Raw genomic sequence first — 20,682 nt, forward strand, 5'->3', positions numbered from 1 at the left:
TTGTAGGTACTGTAAATTTGACATAGCAATATCTCATAGCAAGACTTTGTCACAAGATAAAGGAGGTGTTATGAAGACATTTTGCTGTCTGAATTGAATTTTTACAAATTATGTAGTTACTGCACTTTCACTTTTTAGAGCAGTACAGTTACTGCTTACGTTCTCCATCTTCTCCTCTGTCTGGTGTTTTAGACATGATGTCTGTGCCTTTGACTTTGTAGGACAGCTTTGAGTCATTGTGTCACAGCTTATTAGCCTGATTTTACCAGACCACATTAATTACTTCGTAATTCATTTTTGGCCTGGATCCTCGATGCCCTAGAGCGCTTGGGTGGAAGGAGTGATCTCAGCTCTGGTTTGAAATGAGTGGTGACCAATCACTGACAGTGAACGTTCATGACACGTGTTATTATGCGCCCAAGTATGTTCGCTTATTGGTCGGCCACCTGGAGGACGACTAAACCCTCCCCAGAGAAGCGTAATCAGACCATTCGTGAATTACGCAGTAATTCCAAATGAATGGTCTGGTCTGTCAGGCTAACAGCTTATGCTTGTACCCTCTGTTTCCTCCCCCCTGGTTTTGTAGCTGAGCCATATGTAACATAGACAGTGTATTACAGGTTCTGCTTCACCAGTCTGTACTTGCTTAACTCTCTCTCTCTCTCTCACTCTCACTCTCACTCTCTCTCTCTCTCTCTCTCTCTCTCTCTCTCTCTCTCTCTCTCTCCCTCTCTCTCTCTCTCTCTCTCTCGCTCTCTCTCTCTCTCTCTCTCTCTCTCTCTCTCTCTCTCTCTCTCTCTCTCCTCTTTGGTCTTGTAGCTGGGATTTGGCTTGTGGCTTTGACTTTGCCTTTTGTAGAACATTGTAAGCCTAGTAAGCCAGACAGACCCACCTAGTGGCTAAATATATTTTTGGTCAAGTCCTGGATCCCGTTTCTCGAAAGCATTGTTGCTTAACAGTTAGCAACTTACTAGGTTTCCAATGGGAAATTGCATTGCAACCAACTTAGCGATGATGTTGTCGAGAAACACACCCCTCGTCTGTAAGATCACCACAACAGGCACCTGCCTGGGCCGGCCAATCACAGCATGACTCGTTTTGTTTCCTCTGTCTGTTTTAAATCTTTGCTGCAGGCTTTGGTTGGACAGTGGAGATGGCAGAATGACTACGACTAAGATAAAGTCGTTTGACTGGTCATAACATTGGCCCCATCCCCAGCCCTTAGCTTTCTGAACCGATTGAATCTAGAGCAATATTTTCATGTTTCAGTCTATCTCACCAGGCTAGGATACTTCAGTTTAGGGGTGGGCTATACGGCACATCATGATTTTTTGTGTGCGGACCACTTCATCACAATATCATGTTTTTTAAACATACCATCTCGATTCCATAAACAAATAAAAATTAAAAAACGGCATTTTTATACCTGCAAGTTGTAATTAGCAATTGATTAAACGTAAACACACTGATGACACTCTCATAAAGTGCACAATTGAAATACAATAAAATAAAAAATAAAAGTGCAGACAACACTAAGTAAGTAGACATCATTCTGATACTGATAGTAAACATCCTCACTCCAAGGCGATCTATACAATTTCTCCACTTTGGCAGATTTGAGACGATCTTGTACTCGATCTCACGATTCACAATTTAATATCTTCATATCGCCCACCCCTACTTCAGTGATATGCTTCCTTATTTAACTCTCTCTCTCTCTCCACTTTTGCTCTGTCCGTGTCGTGTTGCAGCCGGAACGTACGTGGCTTTGACTCTGCAAGGTCCCGCCCCCTCAGCGGCGGCCGTGCCCCTCCAGCCCCTCTGCACCGACCTCCTGCCCAATCACAGGCCTCTCTGCTCGGACCTGCTGCCCAATCACAGGACTGCGTCTCCCCCGCCGGCCCCGCCCCTGCCCCCCTCGTCCACCTCCACACCAGGCGGCTACTCGCACAGAATCACAGGACCCAAACCGCTACAGGTACACACGACACGCTAAGCCGAGGGCAGATGAAGACGCGTACACACACCTACACTGACACTCACACATAGACAGTCATACAGTACATACACACATGCAGAAACACCCACATAGGACTCAAACCACGTCAGGCAGACCATGAACTTTCTCAGAATCACAGGACCCAAACTGCTTCAGGTACGGCCCGCCAAGGGCAAACACACATACACACAGAATTGTACACACATTCACATAAACATACAAGGAGGCAACGAAATGGGTGGGATCTCCCCTCCTCTCTCTCTCTCTCTCTCTCTTACTCTCTCTCACACACACATACACACACCCATACACAAATTTGCATTAATATGCACAGTCATCCTGTAAACATTCCTACACTTGGCTGCTTGGTGATTGGAAAGTCCCTTCTAAAGCCCCGCTTACAATCGTGTGTGTGTGTGTGTGTGTGTGTGTGTGTGTGTGTGTGTGTGTGTGTGTGTGTGTGTGTGTGTGTGTGTGTGTGTGTGTGTGTGTGTGTGTGTGTGTGTGTGTGTGTGTGTGTGTGTGTGTGTGTGTGTGTGTGTGTGTGTGTGTGTGTGTGTGTGTGTTTGAACATGAGGGTGTGTGCTGGAGTGCTTTTGCTATGTTATCAGCTTGTGCAGATTAGAGCTGAGGAAATATTTTCCTACCAAAATCCCACAGAATATTGTGTAAAACAAGTATGTGGATATGTTTCAGTATGTGATTATGTTGTACCATTTCACTACTGCATTGCTATTGTGTTCGCTACTACAACTACTTCGACTTTAATGTCACTTAAACTGAACTGGTCATCTCCCACTCTGGTGTGTTTTGCGAGCGACGCCCACCTCCCTCTTGGACACAATTAATGTTCGATTATGACTGTGCATGTGCATTTGCCTGGCAAATCTAACACCGTGCCATCTGGCCCTTGATTGTGATTGGCTGATCGGGTGTAAACGGACACCGTTTCAAACGAAGACGCGCTGTTAAGTCACACGCTTGCGTTTAAGTTAACAGCCAAAATCTGGTGCAGTTGGAGTAGGGAGAATACAGGAAGAGCTCATCTGTCTACCATCTGTGGTTGGGGTGTCAGGGTGATTGCAAAGACGTTTCATTCCTTTCATTCATTCACTGTACTATTGGACCAAAGTTTGTGTCTGGCAGCACGATGAACGCGCGCGAGCCCAGTAGTGTTGCTGCGGTAACCAACCACAACTGAACAACGCAAGGCAAATTAATTATTACAGCACTTTTTAAAGAAATATTGTCAGCAATTCAGTGCGACAGCTTTAGATAAGCAATAAGTAACATGAGTCCGTGGGTTTGTGTTCGATTTATGACGATTAATGGGAGTTTTACAGCACTCTGCTTCGCGTCATGCTCCAACTCCCATTATCCATCATAAATCGAATACAAACCCACGCCCTATCGTGGCTTATTGCTTAATTGTTTTACCCTTAATGGCATTCTATCGCCACCTTTGACAGAATTGATGGTCTATATACTGTCTAGCAATACTCCGCCATGCTACTGTTAACATTGGCGTTTCACTCGTCCCCCTTTAGGACCCAGAGGTGCAGAAGCACGCCTCCGAGATCCTCAGGAAGATGCTGGAACAGGAAGAGGCGGAGCTTCAGGTAAACAATCTAGCACATCGACATGCATACAACTTGTGTACAATTTCATGTGGAGTGGATTTATATCCAGGGCGCTAAATTAACTTTTTTCATCACCAGGCAAAATGGCTAGTGAGTTAATCTCACCAGCCAAACGCACACTATTGGGTCAAAGTGGCTTGTAAGTTTGTCTTTTCTACCAGCCAAACTGACATTTCACCAGCATATGGCTGGTTGGCGGGTGTTAATTTTAGAGCCCTGTTTATATCATAGCCCTTTGATATTCTACTGAAATTAACCAAAAGAAGGCACTGTTGGGTCTGGCCTGGTGATAGGGGAATATGTGTGTGTGTGTGTGTGTGTGTGTGTGTGTGTGTGTGTGTGTGTGTGTGTGTGTGTGTGTGTGTGTGTGTGTGTGTGTGTGTGTGTGTGTGTGTGTGTGTGTGTGTGTGTGTGTGTGTGTGTGTGTGTGTGTGTGTGTGTGTGTGTGTGTGTGTGTGTGTGTGTGTGTGTGTGTGTGTGTGTGTGTGTGTTTACTCAACATGGTGTTTTGCTGCTGCAGGCCTTGCTGGAGGAGTGTTCTCGTAACCCCACCCCCTCGTTGGAGGAGCGAATCGAGAGCGCCAAGAGGCGGGCCAGCCAGGTCCGGGTCAAGCTGCATCAGGACCTGGTAGGTCTCCGTGGTGGTGATGGTGATGGTGATGGTGATGGTGATGGTGGTGGTGGTGATGGTGATGGTGATGGTGATGGTGATGGTGATGGTGATGGTGGTGATGGTGGTGGTGATGGTGGTGATGGTGATGGTGATGGTGATGGTGATGGTGATGGTGGTGATGGTGATGGTGATGCACTGAGGGGCAGAGATATTGATCCTGGGTTTCAGAAAGTGAAAGCCCTGTCACAAATGTTCATCCAATCAGCTCTTAATCAGCTGATTGATTTGGGAATTCAAGAAAGTCACCTAGTAGGGACTTAAATCGATGAATGCATTAATTGATTAAAAAACATTAATTGCAATTAATCGCCGATTCAATTGACAAGAGACCCAGGTGAAATGGGCATGTGACGAGTGTGTGTGAAGAGGGTTGTGAAAAGTGGGAATATTCAAATCACCTTTGGATTAAAGAATTTAAATAGAATTCATTTAAATGTAGTATTTTTTTCACTTTTTAATTTGAACTTATAGATTTAATAGATTTTTGTTTTAAAAACATTGATATTTTGGGCGGAAACGGCCGCTTATCAATTAATCGTAAGTCGATTGATAAGGCAATCAACTAACGATTAATGAATTAATCGATAATTTGCATCCCTAATTGGAAGGAAGCTATGGCAGGATTTTTACATGCTGGGCCGGGATTTGCACCTCTGCATGGTGATACACTGAGGGTTCCCATGGCGACTTAAACAGGCTTCTATTTCGTTTCTCCTGTCATCCGAAACTCCTAAAGTGTGTTACCATCGTTTTCATGACTGATGCACCCATTCGTGTGCAATAAAACTGCTCTTGAAGCGCCCCTCAAAACATGTAGCATGTGATTGGAGCATCACTCTGAAAAACCTCAAACAAGAACCTTTAGCAATAAGTTGGAAGGTGCACTTCAATCAGCAATCTGTGCTGTTTCATGCATCAGCGCTGTGCATCTGTGTGTGAGGTGCACAGTAGGCACTGAGACTCTCAGAATTGCAAATTCTAGAATGTCATGCGGCTCTAGTCTAGTGTAATCTCTTTAAAATGTGACTGAACTTCTTCACCAAACCATCTGCTTACTGGCCATGTCTCTATTTTTTATGATCTGTCTTCCTTCTGTCTCTCAATACCTCTCCTATGTCTCACCGTTCTCTCTTCTCCATGTCCTGCTATCCTTTCTTTTTCTTCTCCCCATTCTCTCCATCTCTCAGGATGGGAAGCGACCTGAATCCGTGACCAGTTATTTCACAGCAGGAGAAGGTATGAATACTTTATCCTTTCACAAGCAGTGTGTGTGTGTGCATGTGTGCGTGCGTGCGGCTTTTGTTGGACATATACATATAGTTGGTATTGTGTCGTTTGGGAGATGCATGTACACTTGGTAGTCAGTGTTGTGTAGTATCTTGTTGGGTGTTCATCTTTTATCTTGCTGTCTTGCCAGGGCGACTGTCGATGGAGTCCAGCGAAGGGGACTTTGAGGTGAGAGCAAATTGAGGTGCCAACGGCGTGATGAATTGTGTGTGTGTGTGTGTGCGTGTGCGTGTGCGTGTGCGCGTGTGTGTGTGTGTGTGTGAGAGAGAGAGAAGATGAGTCAGGGAGAGGGCAAAAGACAAAGGGGATGAGTGAAACTGTGTGTGTGTGTGTGTGTGTGTGTGTGTGTGTGTGTGTGTGTGTGTGTGTGTGTGTGTGTGTGTGTGTGTGTGTGTGTGTGTGTGTGTGTGTGTGTGTGTGTGTGTGTGTGTGTGTGTGTGTGTGTGTGTGTGTGTGCGTGTGTGTGTGCACGCGCACAAGAGAAAGAATGAGACGGTGAGAGAAGAGGAAGGTAAACGCACTTTATGATAAAGTATGTGTGTGTGTGTGTGTGTGCAGGTGTTTGCCCTTGTATGCAAGAGACAGAAACTGAAAGATATTGCAGATGTATGACACTGTGTGTGTGCGCGCGTGATGTGTGTGTGTGTGCGGGGTATGTCTGCATGGTGTGTGAGCGCGCGTGGTGAAAGACTGAAAGAGGGGGAGAGAGAGAGTATAAAAGTGGGATTACCGAAGAGACAGCAGTTTCTTGTTCCTGCGCTGCCTCATCCTCTCAGAAATGAAAGCGTAGGCAGTGTCACTGCAGAACATAAATTACCAGAGCACCGCATTAGGATGAAAGAAGAGGAAGGGGGAGGAGGGGGGAGACCAGGGCTATTTTCTTTTGGGGAGCGAGGGGGAGAGGGGAGAATGTGTCTGACACTGAGTAGAGAAGGTGTACGGTAGAGATGGTGAACACGCAAGGTTTTAGAGAAGACAAAAAAACGCAGTGCTGAGCTTGCAAAAGTGAGGAGAGAGAGAGAGAGCGAGAGAGCGAGAGAGAGACAGAGAGAGAGAGAGACTGGGAAATATGAATTGAAGCGGTATGAAATCAAAGTCTCATATAGTATGTGTGTTACCGAGAGAAAGTATGACTAACAACCAGCACCAGACGGAGACAAAGGTGTGTGTGTGTGTGTGTGTGTGAGAGAGAGAGAGAGAGAGATAGAGAGCGTGTGCGTGCGTGCGTGCGTGCGTGCGTATCTCTACACTCACCCCTGTCCTCTTCTCTGATCCTGCAGGTGTGTGAAAGCCCCCACTCCTCCCCCTCGTCCTCCTCCTTCCGGATATCACTGCACCGCAGACAAGGCTCCGACACACACAGCACGCCCGAGCCGGTAAGACACACGCACACGCACACGCACACGCACACGCACACGCGCACACGCACACACACAGCACGCCTGAGCTGGTAACACACACACACAAACACAGACACGTCAACGCTCCCCCCCACACACACAGCGCGCCCAAGCCGGTAAGACACACACACACACACACACACACACACACACACACACACACACACACACACACACACACACACACACACACACACACACACACACACACACACACACACACACACAGATGGTTGCTGAGTTGGTGTGACTTTGAGATACTGAGATGCACAAATTTGCACACTCATGCCCTTGAAGTTCGTGGGATAGTGAAAACAGGCACGCACGCACAAATGCACGCACACCAGATGGCACATTTGCACATAGCCACACGTGCACACACAGACACTTGAGTTGACACTTATCTGCATAGTCATTCTGCACTTCATATTAATGCAGCAAAAGACACACATGCGCGCGCGCGCACACACACACGCACACGCGCGCACACACACACACACACACACACACACACACACATGCACGCACTATCTCTCTCTGAAGTCAATCTATCTACAGTGTTTGAAGTCATCGGAAAATCCAGTCTTTTAAAATGGATTTTTCATTCAATACACCTTCTTACACTTCAAACACAAACATTAGTGGGCACACATTAGTGAGCAACTTCAGTGCGCACAGGCAGGACTGCACGCGTGCATACAGTTGTTTCAATCAAGGGGGCTTTATTTGGAAGAGGAAACCAACGCACACCAGAGGTTTCAAAGTGCAGGTAGCGGGTGCAAGATCACTTTCAGAGAGGTGGCCATAACGTTAAATAAAATTCAGCACGACGGATAAAGGCCAGATTAGACTTCAGCAACTGCGAGCGTGAAAAGTCGCGTGGGAGTGGCCACGAACCAATTTTGTATTCATGCATCTGCGAGCTCTGCGAGGTCCGAGGTCTCGTTGCCAGCCACATTTGAAATTGCGCGATTAGGCTACTTTCACTACATTGTAAGCACTGCGGTGCTTTCTATCCCGGTTAGCTAGGTATTTTCACACAAATTGCAAAGGCAATGCAGTGGTATCATTATTTGACATACCCAGTCTGTTTTCACGAGCAGAAAATGCAAGCATGTAAAGACAGTTGATTCTGCCGATTTGTGTTTACATTCGGTGGAGGAACGGTAGTAAAACCGCAGGCATTGTGCCACGAGTGTTCAACTGATGCATTGTTTGTTACTTAGCTTAGCTTCGTGTATTTACACACATTTACACACAAGGCATTAATACAGTTTTTAACAGAATACAGCTCTGCTCTCGCAAACTACTGGCATTGCGCTGCCACAAGAACAGAACAAGGAAGTAGCGAGACGACCAATCATAGTGCCTTTTTGTCTGCGTACTCCGCGTCCGTCCGACGGATAGTTAGAATTTTTTCGAGGCGCTAGACGACGGGCGCAGAGCCTCTGAGAGGGGGGCGTGGACTCGCATAGACAGAAAACGGACGGACGCAGATTCTATGCGAGCGAAGCATAAATCTAGCTTTAGAGTGTGCGGTATCTTCCTCAATCAAGGGGGCTACCACACACACACACACACACACACACACACACACACACACACACACACACACACACACACACACACACACACACACACACACACACACACACACACACACACACACACACACAACCACACAACTCGCAACAATCCAATCCATACATACAGGCATGCATGCATGCCCTACTCTTAAGCTAGTCTAATGCAAGGCATGGACATGCAAGAGATCATGTTCCGTCACGTTTGACATGCCGTGCATGCCATCCCCTATGAACTGAGAGGCGCCGCCACACACACACACACACACACACACACACACACACACACACACACACACACACACACACACACACACACACACACACACACACACACACACACACACACACACATGCATGATCATCAATCTTGCCTGGACATGCTTGACATCCCACAATGTAAACGCTCACTCTTCCCTGCCACACACACACACACACACACACACACCACATACATACAACTCACACTCACTAGCGCACACACACACACACTCACTAGCGCACTCACTAGCGCACTCACTAGCGCACACACACACACACACACACACACACACACACACACACACACACACACACACACACACACACACACACACACACACACACACACACACACACACACACAAATGAAATGTGAACCTTATCTCTTTCCCGCCAGGGAGGGAAGGCTCAGATCATTGGACCTGAGGAGGAAGAGGAGGATGAAGATGGTTACACTTTCAACGAAGTACGACGACAATTTACTGTACATTAAAGATACCAAATACGTTGTCTATTACCTCTGGCTACCTGTTCATCAAGGCTAAACGCAACATGATCTTGCAGGATTCCGTGCTGTAGGGACATAAAGAAAGCACTTCTGTGAGTCCATCACGGAAAACACGTCCGTGACCCCAACATGGGAATTTGGCAAAATCCGTGAAACTGCCACAGATTTTGTTTCCCAAGGGTCCGTGTCTACTTCACGGAATTCTGTGAGATCAGGCTGTTAAACAACAATATGAAAATATGGAAAAAAGTATTATTAGGTCGTAGGTCATTTATGGCTCCTTCTACCGTGCCTCTTTTTACATTTTTATACAGTTTGCTATATCTCTGTTTGCTATATGTCTGTTTGCTATATCTCTGTTTCTGTTTCTGTTTCTCTCTCTCTCTCTCTCTCTCTCTCTCTCTCTCTCTCTCTCTCTCTCTCTCTCTCTCTCTCTCTCTCTCTCTCTCTCTCAGGTTGATGGTCCTTTTCAAGATCTGGAGCTGTTGAAGTCTCGGCCTGCTCACATGACCGTCTTCATGAGATACGTCTTCAGCCAGCTTCTCGACCCCAACCCACTGGTGAGAGTCTTTGTCTGTCTGTATGTTTATCTGCCCACCTATCTCTCTGTAGGTCTTCTTCATCTCTCTCTCTCTCTCTCTCTCTCTCTCTCTCTCTCTCTCTCTCTCTCTCTCTCTCTCTCTCTCTCTCTCTCTCTCTCGCTTTATCTCTCTCCCTCTCTCCTTTCCTGTCTCTCTGTCTTTCGTTCTTTCTCTTTCTCTCTGTCTCTCCTGCTCTCTCTCTCTATCTCTCCTCTTCACTCTCTCTGTATCTCTCTCATACTCCCTACCTTCTCTGTCCTTTTTCTTACGTTGTGGTGGGGATGGTGGTATGTGTGTGCATGCGTCCATACATCTGTGCCTTAACCCGTGCTTACGTGCGTATCTCTGTCTCTCCGTGTGTTTAGCTGTTCTACCTGACAGTGGAGGCGTACCTGGGCTCCAGTCCTAAGGATGCTCGAGGTCTGGCTCCTCAAGTGGTCTCCCACTTCCTGGATCCTGATGCGGTGAGTTTACATGGCATCTAGTTGTATTGTCTATCTGTCTCTCTGTTTGTCGATATAGTAGAGTAGAGAAGTATCATTCATTGATCCCAGGGGGAAATTAAGGTGTCCAGTAGCATACATACGTACATAAATACGGAATAGTGCCTTCAGGGTTTCCCCCGGCACTTAATAGTAAGGGAGGCCACCTTGATTAGCTCCTCTGCTAAGTTCAAAATATTGTGTTCGTAAGGATTTTGTGAATGTAATTGCTAATATATTGTATACTTTCAGTTATATTACCAAACATGTATACTTTTAGCAGTTTTCATGTCATATTTCATATGATACTGGAACACTTGTTTTTATGCATTGCTTATTGGCGCCTGAACTGTCTGATCTCTGCTCCACAGCCACTCAGAATAAAAGTCAGAGAGGAGTACCTGAAGGAAATTGGTGAGTTCCACATCAAACTGTGTGTTTATGTTTGACATTGTGCCGAGTACATTTTGTTTTGTTTTGTGGTTTAGCGAGATTCTGATCACTGTGGGCGCGCACGTTACATCGCCTGGTAAAAATGAGTTTGTGTGTGTGTGCGTGTCTATGTAATTGTGCTGTGTGTGTTAACCCATTTTAGCCTAATCCCTTTTTGGGAAAAGGTGCCCTCTCCCACCTTATTATCTCACCCTCCAAAGCACATATAAACATGAAACAAGTTGCATTTAAAAGCGAGAACCTTAATTTTGCACTAGAACGTGTTCATTCAGCTCTAACATACCGACATTTTTAATAAAACAGCTCAAATCTCAAGAACCTTAATACAGCATACAGTCCCAGGAAAAAGTTTGTACACCCTTTGAAATTTCTTACATTTCTGTCAAAATTGATCATAAAACATGGTCTGATCTTCCCGGAAATCACAAGAAGGAACAACCAGAGTCTGCTTTAACTAATTCAACCCAAACATTTACAAGTTTTCATATTTTCATTGGCCATAAGATGTAAACATTCACAGGACAGCAAGGCATAAGTAAGTACACCCTTGCATTCAATAGGTTTTAAACCTAAGTTAGTCGCAATAACCTCAACCAGATGTTTCCTGTAGTTGCAGATCAGATTAACAAAACAATCTGGATGTATCTGGTCTCCCTCTTCTTTAGAAAACTGCCTCTCGTCAGCAAGGTTTGTGGGATGTCTGGAGTGCATAGCTTTCTTGACTTTATGCCATATAATCTCAATTGTTTTTTGTCAGGGCTTTGACTGGGCTATTCCAGAATGTGTATTTCATTATTATGAAGCCATTCTAAAGTAAATTTGCTTCTAAAGTATGGGTTATTGTCACATTTCAGCACCCATCCTCTTGTGTGCTTCAACTGTGTGACAGACTACCTCACTTTTTTTCTGTAAAATATCTCGATAAACTTCTGAGTTCATTGTTCCACTGTTAATAGCAAACTGAAAAGGGCCTGAGGCAGCAAGGTAGCCGCATATAATGATGCTCCCGCCACCATACTCAAAGGTGGAGATGATGTTTTGGTGAGGGTGTGGTTCTCCAGTCCTCCTCCAAACATGACATTGTGTGTTCCCCTGAACAATTCAACTTTGATTTCAACGTTGGTCTACAGAATATTTTGCAGTAATTCTATGAAGCATATAAATGCTTTTTCGCAAACCTCGAAGGTGCAGCAATATTTTTTTGGACAGAAACCCCATTAATTTTAGATTGGTAGAATGAATCCCATTTTAGCTATTCTTGGTTACATCTCCTCTTCTGAGTATGGTGGCAGGAGCATCATTATATGCGGCTACCTTGCTGCCTCAGGCCCTTGACAGTTTGCTATTATCAGTGAAACAATGAACTCAAGTTTATTGTGATATTTTACAGAAAAAAACGTGAGGAAGTCTGTCACACAGTTGAAGCACACAAGAGTATGGGTCCTGAAATGTGACAACAACACATACTTTAGAAGCAAATCGACTTTAGAATGGCTTCATAATAATGAAATACACATTCTGAAATAGCCCAGTCAAAGCCCTGACAAAAAACAATTGAGATTATATGTCATGAAGTCAAGAAAGCTATGCACTCCAGACATCCCACAAACCTTGCTGACGAGAGGCAGTTGTCTAAAGAAGAGGGAGACAAGATACAAACAGATTGTTTTGTTAATCTGATCTGCAACTACAGGACAAGTCTGGTTGATGATATTGCAACTAACTGAGGGTTAAAACCTACTTAATGCAAGGGTGTACTTACTTATGCCCTGCTCTCCTGTGAATGTTATGGCCTTATGACCAATAAAAATATGATAACATGTAAATGTTTGGGTGGAATTAATTAAAGCAGACTCTGATTGTTCCTTTTTGAGATTTCCGGGAAGATCAGACCATGTTTTATGATCAATTTTGACGGAAATGTAAGAAATTTAAAAGGGTGTACAAACTTTTTCCTGGGACTGTATATGTCACTCCAGGACACAATGGGTTGATGTGTGTATTGTTCTTGTTGTGCTGTTGCAGATGCGCGTCTGCAGGCACAGCCCCAGGAGGACATCAGAGGGCCCCTATCTGAGCTGCAGCAGCAGGTCCTACCAGATATACAGGACCAGATACAGGACTACAGGTACGGGAGAGCAGGAGAGTGGTGTGTCTGTGCGTGTGTCTGTGCGTGTGTCTGTGTGTGCGCGTGCGTGCGTGCATGTGCGCGTGCGTGCGTGCGAGAGTGTGCGAGAGTGTGCGAGAGTGTGCGAGAGTGTGCGTGAGTGTGCGTGAGAGTGCGTGAGAGTGCGTGAGAGTGCGTGAGAGTGCGTGAGAGTGTGTGAGAGTGTGTGTAAGTGTGTTTGTGTGTGTGTGCTTATTACTGACAGACATAATGGTCTTGAGTTAATAAGTAAGGGTTAACGTTCGGCGAGAAGGTCGCTACCGTGGAATAGCAGCACGACAGAGAGAATCTTTAGACCCCGACGTGGAGCGGATGGGTCTTGTTCTCTCTGAAGTGCTGCTATTCCACAAAGCGACCGACTCGCCTAACGTTAACCCGCTTATTATAAGGATATACTTAAATGATTCACACATGGCGGGGACATTTCTTTAGGCCTATTTAATGTTAAGTTTATTATAGTTTTTCATGTCAAAAGATTGTTGCTGCGCAAAACAAAACAGTGCCGTTGTGGAACACCGCTAGGCAACAGCTAGGTAGCCTAGACAACAGGTGTTGTCTATCACAGCAGCTGATTAGAGTCTTGTTGAAAAGTCGCTTTAGCAGTGAAAAGTCTTGTTGCCATTGACAGCGGTCTGATATAGAACAACCCGTCCGTTATCGAAAAATAACAGACGTGCGAACGTTGGGGAGCTCCATTGAAATGAATGGAGCATTCGACCGATGACGTCACACCATATAATAATGTGGAGTAAGTCTGTGTGTGAGTGCCTGTGTGGGGTAATAATCAGGACTTAACACTGGCACCTGCCAACCGGCCAAATGCTGGTAAAACTTTACTGTCGCTAGTAATAATTTCAGTGTCACTAGCCAATTTGGCAGGTAGCTTATTTCTTGGTAGGCCTATGGCATACCAGAGTAGCCTATATTCTGCTGTTTGCCCCATGTGTCAATTGCTTGTATTTAAGTTAAAGAAAATGCTAAGATATTTAGTTTATATTTGTTTGATTTATTTCCATATAGAAAGTGATGCACTGATCATCTTGCATTAGTGTGTCATCTTCTGAGGTTAGATGTACAATATCATGACAAAGAAAAAAAAAAAGCAATATCACATTTGTGGCTAGTGGAATACCTGAATGGCTAGTGACTCAGGAACACACCTTGCCACAGTGGCCGGTGAGTGAAACAGTTAGCGTCAAGCCCTGGTAATAATACCAAATTCAGGACTCCAGGTTGAGTGCATATGAGAGTGTTATTATTGGTGTTTTTATTCTGTGCATGTGTGCGTGTCTCTTACTGGTGTCTTTTTTCTGTGTTTACGTATGTGTGTGCATGTCTGTACTTTTGTGTGTGTGTGTGTGTGTGTGTGTGTGTGTGTGTGTGTGTGTGTGTGTGTGTGTGTGTGTGAGTGTGAGTGTGAGTGTGTGTGTGTGTGTGTGTGTGTGTGTGTGTGTGTGTGTGTGTGTGTGTGTGTAGGAGTAAGCAGATGATGGGACTGGGTTCTCTGTTTGGGGAGAGTGACCTGCAGCAGCTGGATGGAGACCCGACCAAGGAGAGGCAGGTGGTGGACAGGCAGGTCACCGCGCTCTGGGAAATACTGTGAGTGGCCATCTTAACTCAAGTAATAGGGTGTGTGTGCGTGCCTGCGTGCATGCCTCTGTGCCTGCGTGCGTGTGAGAGACCCAGCCAAGAAGAGACCGTGAGTGTTGCATGGCGCACGTACGCGTCACAGACTGCCAGTTGACCCCCTCTGTAATACCTCTCGTTCTGTATATAATAGAAATTGAGCTGCCTATGTAACAGGCTCATTGGGGAATTCATTAGTGATGGGTTCAGCGGTTCCAATAGGCTTATTATAAGGGAGACACGGCCCCCTACTGGTGCCAGCTGATATGAGCGCTGCCTGTGGGAGAATGTGAGGTGGTCAAGAGTAGAGTAACTCTTAATAATTTCAGGTTTCCAGCAGCATACATTAATACACAAATATACTTTTTTTTTTTAAACTGACGTGTTTTTTGTTTTGTTTTGTTTTTTTACATTTTCAGTACACAAATATGCAAAAATAATGTACATTGTATTGCATGTGAGATGCTAGTCTTGATCTGTGAAGACGGGTCCAAAGCTGCACTAACTTAGGATACATTACATTTTGCCGACACTTTTATCCAAAGTGACTGACTCACATGAGGACATAGTCAGCAATATCTTAAGTTTAGGAAAATAGACCCCTCTGAATCATGGTGACTATGAGATTGACCCCTGGGTTGAAAAGAAATCCTTCTGTCTATTTTACAATAGCATGCATACACACATATACAGTGCATGTAGACACTTAAAAACACACACACACACACACACACACACACACACACACACACACACACACACACACACACACACACACACACACACACACACACACACACACACACACACACACACACACTGACACTCACTGTGTCCAGTTTGCACATCAACACTTCACTTGGGAAGAGTTCCAAAGGTCAGCAGTACCGCAATCACACCTTAGCAATTAGTCATATGACAGCCTCCAATGGAGAGATAGAGAGAGGGATGCAGAAAGGAAGATACAGAGAGGAGAGAGAGAGAGGCCATTCACCCACACACACATGCGCGCACACACACACAAATATGACACCCGCGAGAGGGAAATCACATGATCTGTGACAGCAGTTTCCTTTGACGGTGTGTGACAAAATGCATGTAAAGGGTTTCCCCTTAAGATTCTCCCTGAGTTTTTCAATCTAATTTTTCAGCGTCTCTGTTTTTGTTTTGTGGTAGTGGAATGTTTTGCTTCTGTTGTTGTGTGGGGTTGAAATTGTAATAAGAAGTTAATCAACACTTGCGCTCGTGTTTTATTTCAGTTCGAAGCACGAGGAAGAACGAAGGTAAGACCTCTCCTCTATGTCTTTTGTGTCTGTCTGTCTGTCTGTGTGTTTGTTTGTCTGTCTGTCTGTCTGTCTGTCTGTCTGTCTGTCTGTCTTTCCGTCTGTCTTTTGTTCCCCTCTTTCCTACAGACCCTCTCTAATTTCCCTGATTTCCGCCTGGGGTCAATAAATGATACTCTACACTACTCTCTACTATTATTCTTTTCACTTGTCACTACTTTTGTGTTTTTTTGATATTCTCCATTGGACATGCCATTTTTTTCCAACCTGTCTCTGTGGATTAAAAAAAATCATCCAATTCATTGTACAAACTAATATTCAGGTTTTCTCTTATTGTCTTTTTTTCATATTAACTTGTTCTCGCTTGTCTCGCTCACTTTCTCTCCGCTGTTTAATTGCAAAACAATCTTTAAGGTGTTGCGAAGTGACCTGATATTGGGTAATTTCACGTGAAATCAGACACTTTGGGACCCGACCGACTTGGATTTCAATCATACTTGGTGTGCCTTTTTAGTAGCAAGGTAGCACCCCAGAACTGCATTGGTTTGAATCTGACACTAATATTAAGGGAGAAACAGACTAGGAAAGGTTCACATGTGAGGGTAGGACACTATACATTCAGCCTTGAATATATCAGTCAGTGTTAGTCACAAAAAGATGCCTGTGGTGTTATTTGAAAGCTCTTTTCTGGCTCTACATATTACACAATCAGCTTGGAATACAACAACTCTCAGAATATGAATTATGATAAATTGAAAAATTAAAAATTGAATATCTAAAAAAACTATATTTTAAAATGGCCAGTTCCTTGTCCAAACGTAGCCGGCAATGTCATTAGCAACACCTCAAATGCTGGTGTTCGGTTCTTTATTCATTTCAGAGAGAATTTGACTCACAAGCATCATACAGACCACTTACTAATAATATGGTAATACCATAGTAGCATCACATGACAAAACAAAAACAAAACAAAAATGGTCAGTTTCCATGGTCCCAGGTTTCAGAAACTAAGGCAGATGTCCATTTATACACAGCAAATGATGATATGTGAATGTTTGAACATTCCTTCTCTGTGTACCTGTGTCATCTTCCCTTTACCGTACTTTAAATAGATAATCAATGGCTACACTCTCATTGTGTACTCTACCAGTGCATTTGAAGCAGCAGCTGTGTCTTTTGTAGATAATGTATAAGTGCGTCCCGTTGCAGTTACAGGTTCCACTACCAGAAGCACATCCTGATGATCCATGACAAGTCTATCTGGTCTGAAGGGAAAAGTGAAGGATGGAGATGGTCCATGAGGATGCAGGAAGTTCAGTTTCACCTCTCCAGTGCTCGGCATACATTCCTCAACACATGCTAGCCACCAGTTGCCATCATATACAGCTACAACATACCCTTTGATGCTTGAAAATGTAACACATTCCTTTACTGAGCTCACTCTTTCAACTCTGTCTTCTTTGAATGCTGAAAATGGCCTAACTTCCACAATGGCAGAGCAATGGGCAGAAGCTGTGTAGTTTTTGAGTACCTGGATTAGTTCTTGCAGATTCCAACCTTTTCAACAGGTTCTCAGCTTCATGATGGTACATCTCTGTTGTGGCAATGGATGTTCTTGAGAGAGATGCACCATCATGAAGCTGAGAACCTGTTGAAGAGGTTTGAATCTGCAAGAACTATTCCAGGTACTCAAAAACGACACAGCTTCTGCCCATTGTCAATGGACATTAGGCCATTTTCCGCATTCAGAGAAGGAGTTGAAAGAGTGAGCTCAGTAAAGGAATGTGTTACATTTTCAAGCATCAAAGGGTATGTTGTAGCTGTATATGATGGCAACTGGTGGCTAGCATGTGTTGAGGAATGTATGCTGAGCACTGGAGAGGTGAAACTGAACTTCCTGCATCCTCATGGACCATCTCCATCCTTCACGTTTCCCTTCAGACCAGATAGACTTGTCATGGATCATTAGGATGTGCTTCTGGTAGTGGAACCTAACTGCAATGGGACATACTTATACATTATCTACAAAAGACACAGCTGCTGCTTCAAATGCACTGGTAGAGTACAAAATGAGAGTGTAGCCATTGATTATCTCTTTAAAGTACGGTAAAGGGAAGATGACACAGGCACACAGAGAAGGAATGTTCAAACATTCACATATCATCATTTGGTGTGTATAAATGGAAATCTGCCTTAGTTTCTGAAACCTGGGACCATGGAAACTGACCGTTTTTGTTTTGTCATGTGATGCTACTATGGTATTACCATATTATTAGTAAGTGGTCTGTATGATGCCATATTTGTGAGTCAAATTCTCTCTGAAATGAATAAAGAACCGAGCACCAGCATTTGAGGTGTTGCTAATGACATTGCCGGCTACGTTTGGACAAGGAACTGGCCATTTTAAAATATAGTTTTTTTAGATATTCAATTTTTAATTTTTCAATTTATCATAATTCATATTCTGAGAGTTGTTGTATTCCAAGCTGATTGTGTAATATGTAGAGCCAGAAAAGAGCTTTCAAATAACACCACAGGCATCTTTTTGTGACTAACACTGACTGATATATTCAAGGCTGAATGTATAGTGTCCTACCCTAAAATGTGAACCTTTCCTAGTCTGTTTCTCCCTTAATATTAGTGTCAGATTCAAACCAATGCAGTTCTGGGGTGCTACCTTGCTACTAAAAAGGCACACCAAGTATGATTGAAATCCGGATCGGTCGGGTCCCAAAGCGTCTGATTTCACGTGAAATGACCCTATTACAGTTCTCCATACTCCTGTTCTGCTAGTTTTCCTCTGACATTTTGTCTTCTTTGTCGTGATATTTCAATTTTCTCAATTTCACTGTGTTTTAAAAAAAATTACCCTTCCCTCCTGTGTTCTCCTCACTTCTCTCCTTTATTGTGTTGTGACTGAACATTTTATTACACATCTTATTCTCTGTGACTGACTCCCCTGCCCCCCCTTCTGTTTTCCCTTATTGTCTCTGATTTACATGCCTCCTGTGTTCTCTTTAGTTCTCCCCTGTCGTCAGTGGAGGAAACTTGATGTTTTTTACAATTTCACAATGTTTTCATCATTTTCCCCCTCCTTACCGTGTTCTAATGATTGAGCTCCCTCCTGTGTTCTCCTCAGCTCTCCTCTGGCGTCGGCGGTTCTGCTGTACCTGAGGCATTCAGGCATCAAGCTGCGCGACTCGCGGGTCTTCCCCGGCCTCGCCTCCGAGAAGGAGAAGTGGCTGCCCTTCTTCCCCAAGGCCAAGAGGGTACGATTGATAATCCGAAAATTCGAAAAGTGACTGTAAATTACTAATATATTTGATTCCCATAATGATAGAAAGGAACGATAACTATAATTCAGCTCAATATTGGACCAGTTCTACTAAAAACAAGATGCTTTGACTTGTTAAAACGTCCTTTCTTCTGCAGTGTAGGACTGATGACTCATCACTCCAAAAGACAATGGATAAAGAATCAAATAAATAATACTGAATGCTAATTTATAATGGATTATTATAGATCACATCAATGTTTAGGAAGAAAATAGATGCAGACAAAGTGATTGGTGACATTACTAATTAGCTCATCGACCTAGGCTGTATGTAAATTGTTGTCATTTTTTTTTACATTTCAAACCCGGAATTTACACCTCTCACTTTTAGTTGCACTCTCGTGTTCTAGCATTAGCTGCTAAGTGTAACTCGACTTGATTATAAATCAATCTTGTTACTGTATGCTGTCTGACACAAGTGCTGTCTGCAAAGCTAGGCTGCAATTAAAAAAAAGGTCAACAACCTTTGAGATCCCAGCACATGCACACCTGCTGTATGTGTAATGTCATAATGTAGCCTATTCCAACCAAGGTATTGGATTACTCAATAAGGACAAACAAAAACTGATCACTGCTCATTCTTTGCCTTTCCACCCCTCCCGTATTTTGCTTCCTCGCAGCAGCTAAGCAGTGGCAGGAAAGACAAGGATGGGGAGGACAAGAGGAGAAACCCCATCCTGAAGTACATCGCCAAGCCCAAGAGCTCGTCACAGTCCAGTAAGGGGACAGTAACACACACACACGAGGCGTATAAGATTCATTTGAGTCTTCATTTCCGTTCATGTGTACTGTACAGGGTAGACCTTATTCATATTTTGTTTGGTGGTATAGAGCGATATGCTTATTACACCCAAGTAAGTAAGGAAAAATGTGTTAATGTCGGGGATTAGTCGTGCTCGAGTTTCTCGGGTAGATATGGTAAGCCGCTTAATTAAGTGGAAAATCATTAATATTATTTTGCACGATCAAATGATTCACAATTGGTTGGGTAAAATTTGCAGAATTATAGATTTTACTTTACGAACCTGGGACTGCCATTTCTCCTTATTACACCCAATTAAATAAGGAAGAGTTTGTTAATGATGGGTTTTAGCCATGTTAGTGCTCTCAGAGAAGTATTGTAAGTGTTAAGTAATATTTATTAAATAATAAATGACCTATCACTGCTGATTTAGCTGTTGGGTGCCACTATCTGTGGGGAATCATTCATTTTATTTTTAATTTGCACTTTATTGCCATTTTATTGGTTCTTCCTCATCCTCACATGGGGTCTCAATGTTGGGGTCTGTCTTGGTTAATTATTTCTTTGTTTTTATCACATTTTTATTGATGAATATTGTTGGACCGCTTTGATTTGATTTTTCCTTCCTTGCACCTTTCTTTTATATTTATTTTTGCACGTTTG

General features: G+C 43.8%; 1 protein-coding gene across 8 annotated transcripts in view; it reads left to right on the plus strand.

Moving 5' to 3' along the window:
- The window catches only part of arhgef11 (Rho guanine nucleotide exchange factor (GEF) 11), a 63,207-nt gene that overhangs the window by 17,082 nt on the left and 25,443 nt on the right, over positions 1–20,682 (plus strand). For 6 of the 8 annotated variants that reach the window (XM_063186379.1, XM_063186384.1, XM_063186382.1 and 3 more), the window contains exons 7-21: positions 1,752–1,978; positions 3,547–3,618; positions 4,160–4,267; positions 5,500–5,548; positions 5,730–5,767; positions 6,880–6,975; positions 9,241–9,309; positions 9,807–9,911; positions 10,298–10,396; positions 10,786–10,828; positions 12,893–12,995; positions 14,511–14,633; positions 15,920–15,943; positions 19,083–19,212; positions 19,898–19,994. In XM_063186379.1, the coding sequence (XP_063042449.1) occupies positions 1,752–1,978; positions 3,547–3,618; positions 4,160–4,267; positions 5,500–5,548; positions 5,730–5,767; positions 6,880–6,975; positions 9,241–9,309; positions 9,807–9,911; positions 10,298–10,396; positions 10,786–10,828; positions 12,893–12,995; positions 14,511–14,633; positions 15,920–15,943; positions 19,083–19,212; positions 19,898–19,994 (1,383 nt within the window). The remainder of the gene's footprint in view (positions 1–1,751; positions 1,979–3,546; positions 3,619–4,159; positions 4,268–5,499; positions 5,549–5,729; positions 5,768–6,879; positions 6,976–9,240; positions 9,310–9,806; positions 9,912–10,297; positions 10,397–10,785; positions 10,829–12,892; positions 12,996–14,510; positions 14,634–15,919; positions 15,944–19,082; positions 19,213–19,897; positions 19,995–20,682) is intronic. The other 2 variants (XM_063186381.1, XM_063186383.1) reach the window with 1 other exon arrangement.

The sequence above is a fragment of the Engraulis encrasicolus genome, chromosome 21 (assembly GCF_034702125.1).
Source record: "Engraulis encrasicolus isolate BLACKSEA-1 chromosome 21, IST_EnEncr_1.0, whole genome shotgun sequence".
NCBI lineage: Eukaryota > Metazoa > Chordata > Actinopteri > Clupeiformes > Engraulidae > Engraulis > Engraulis encrasicolus.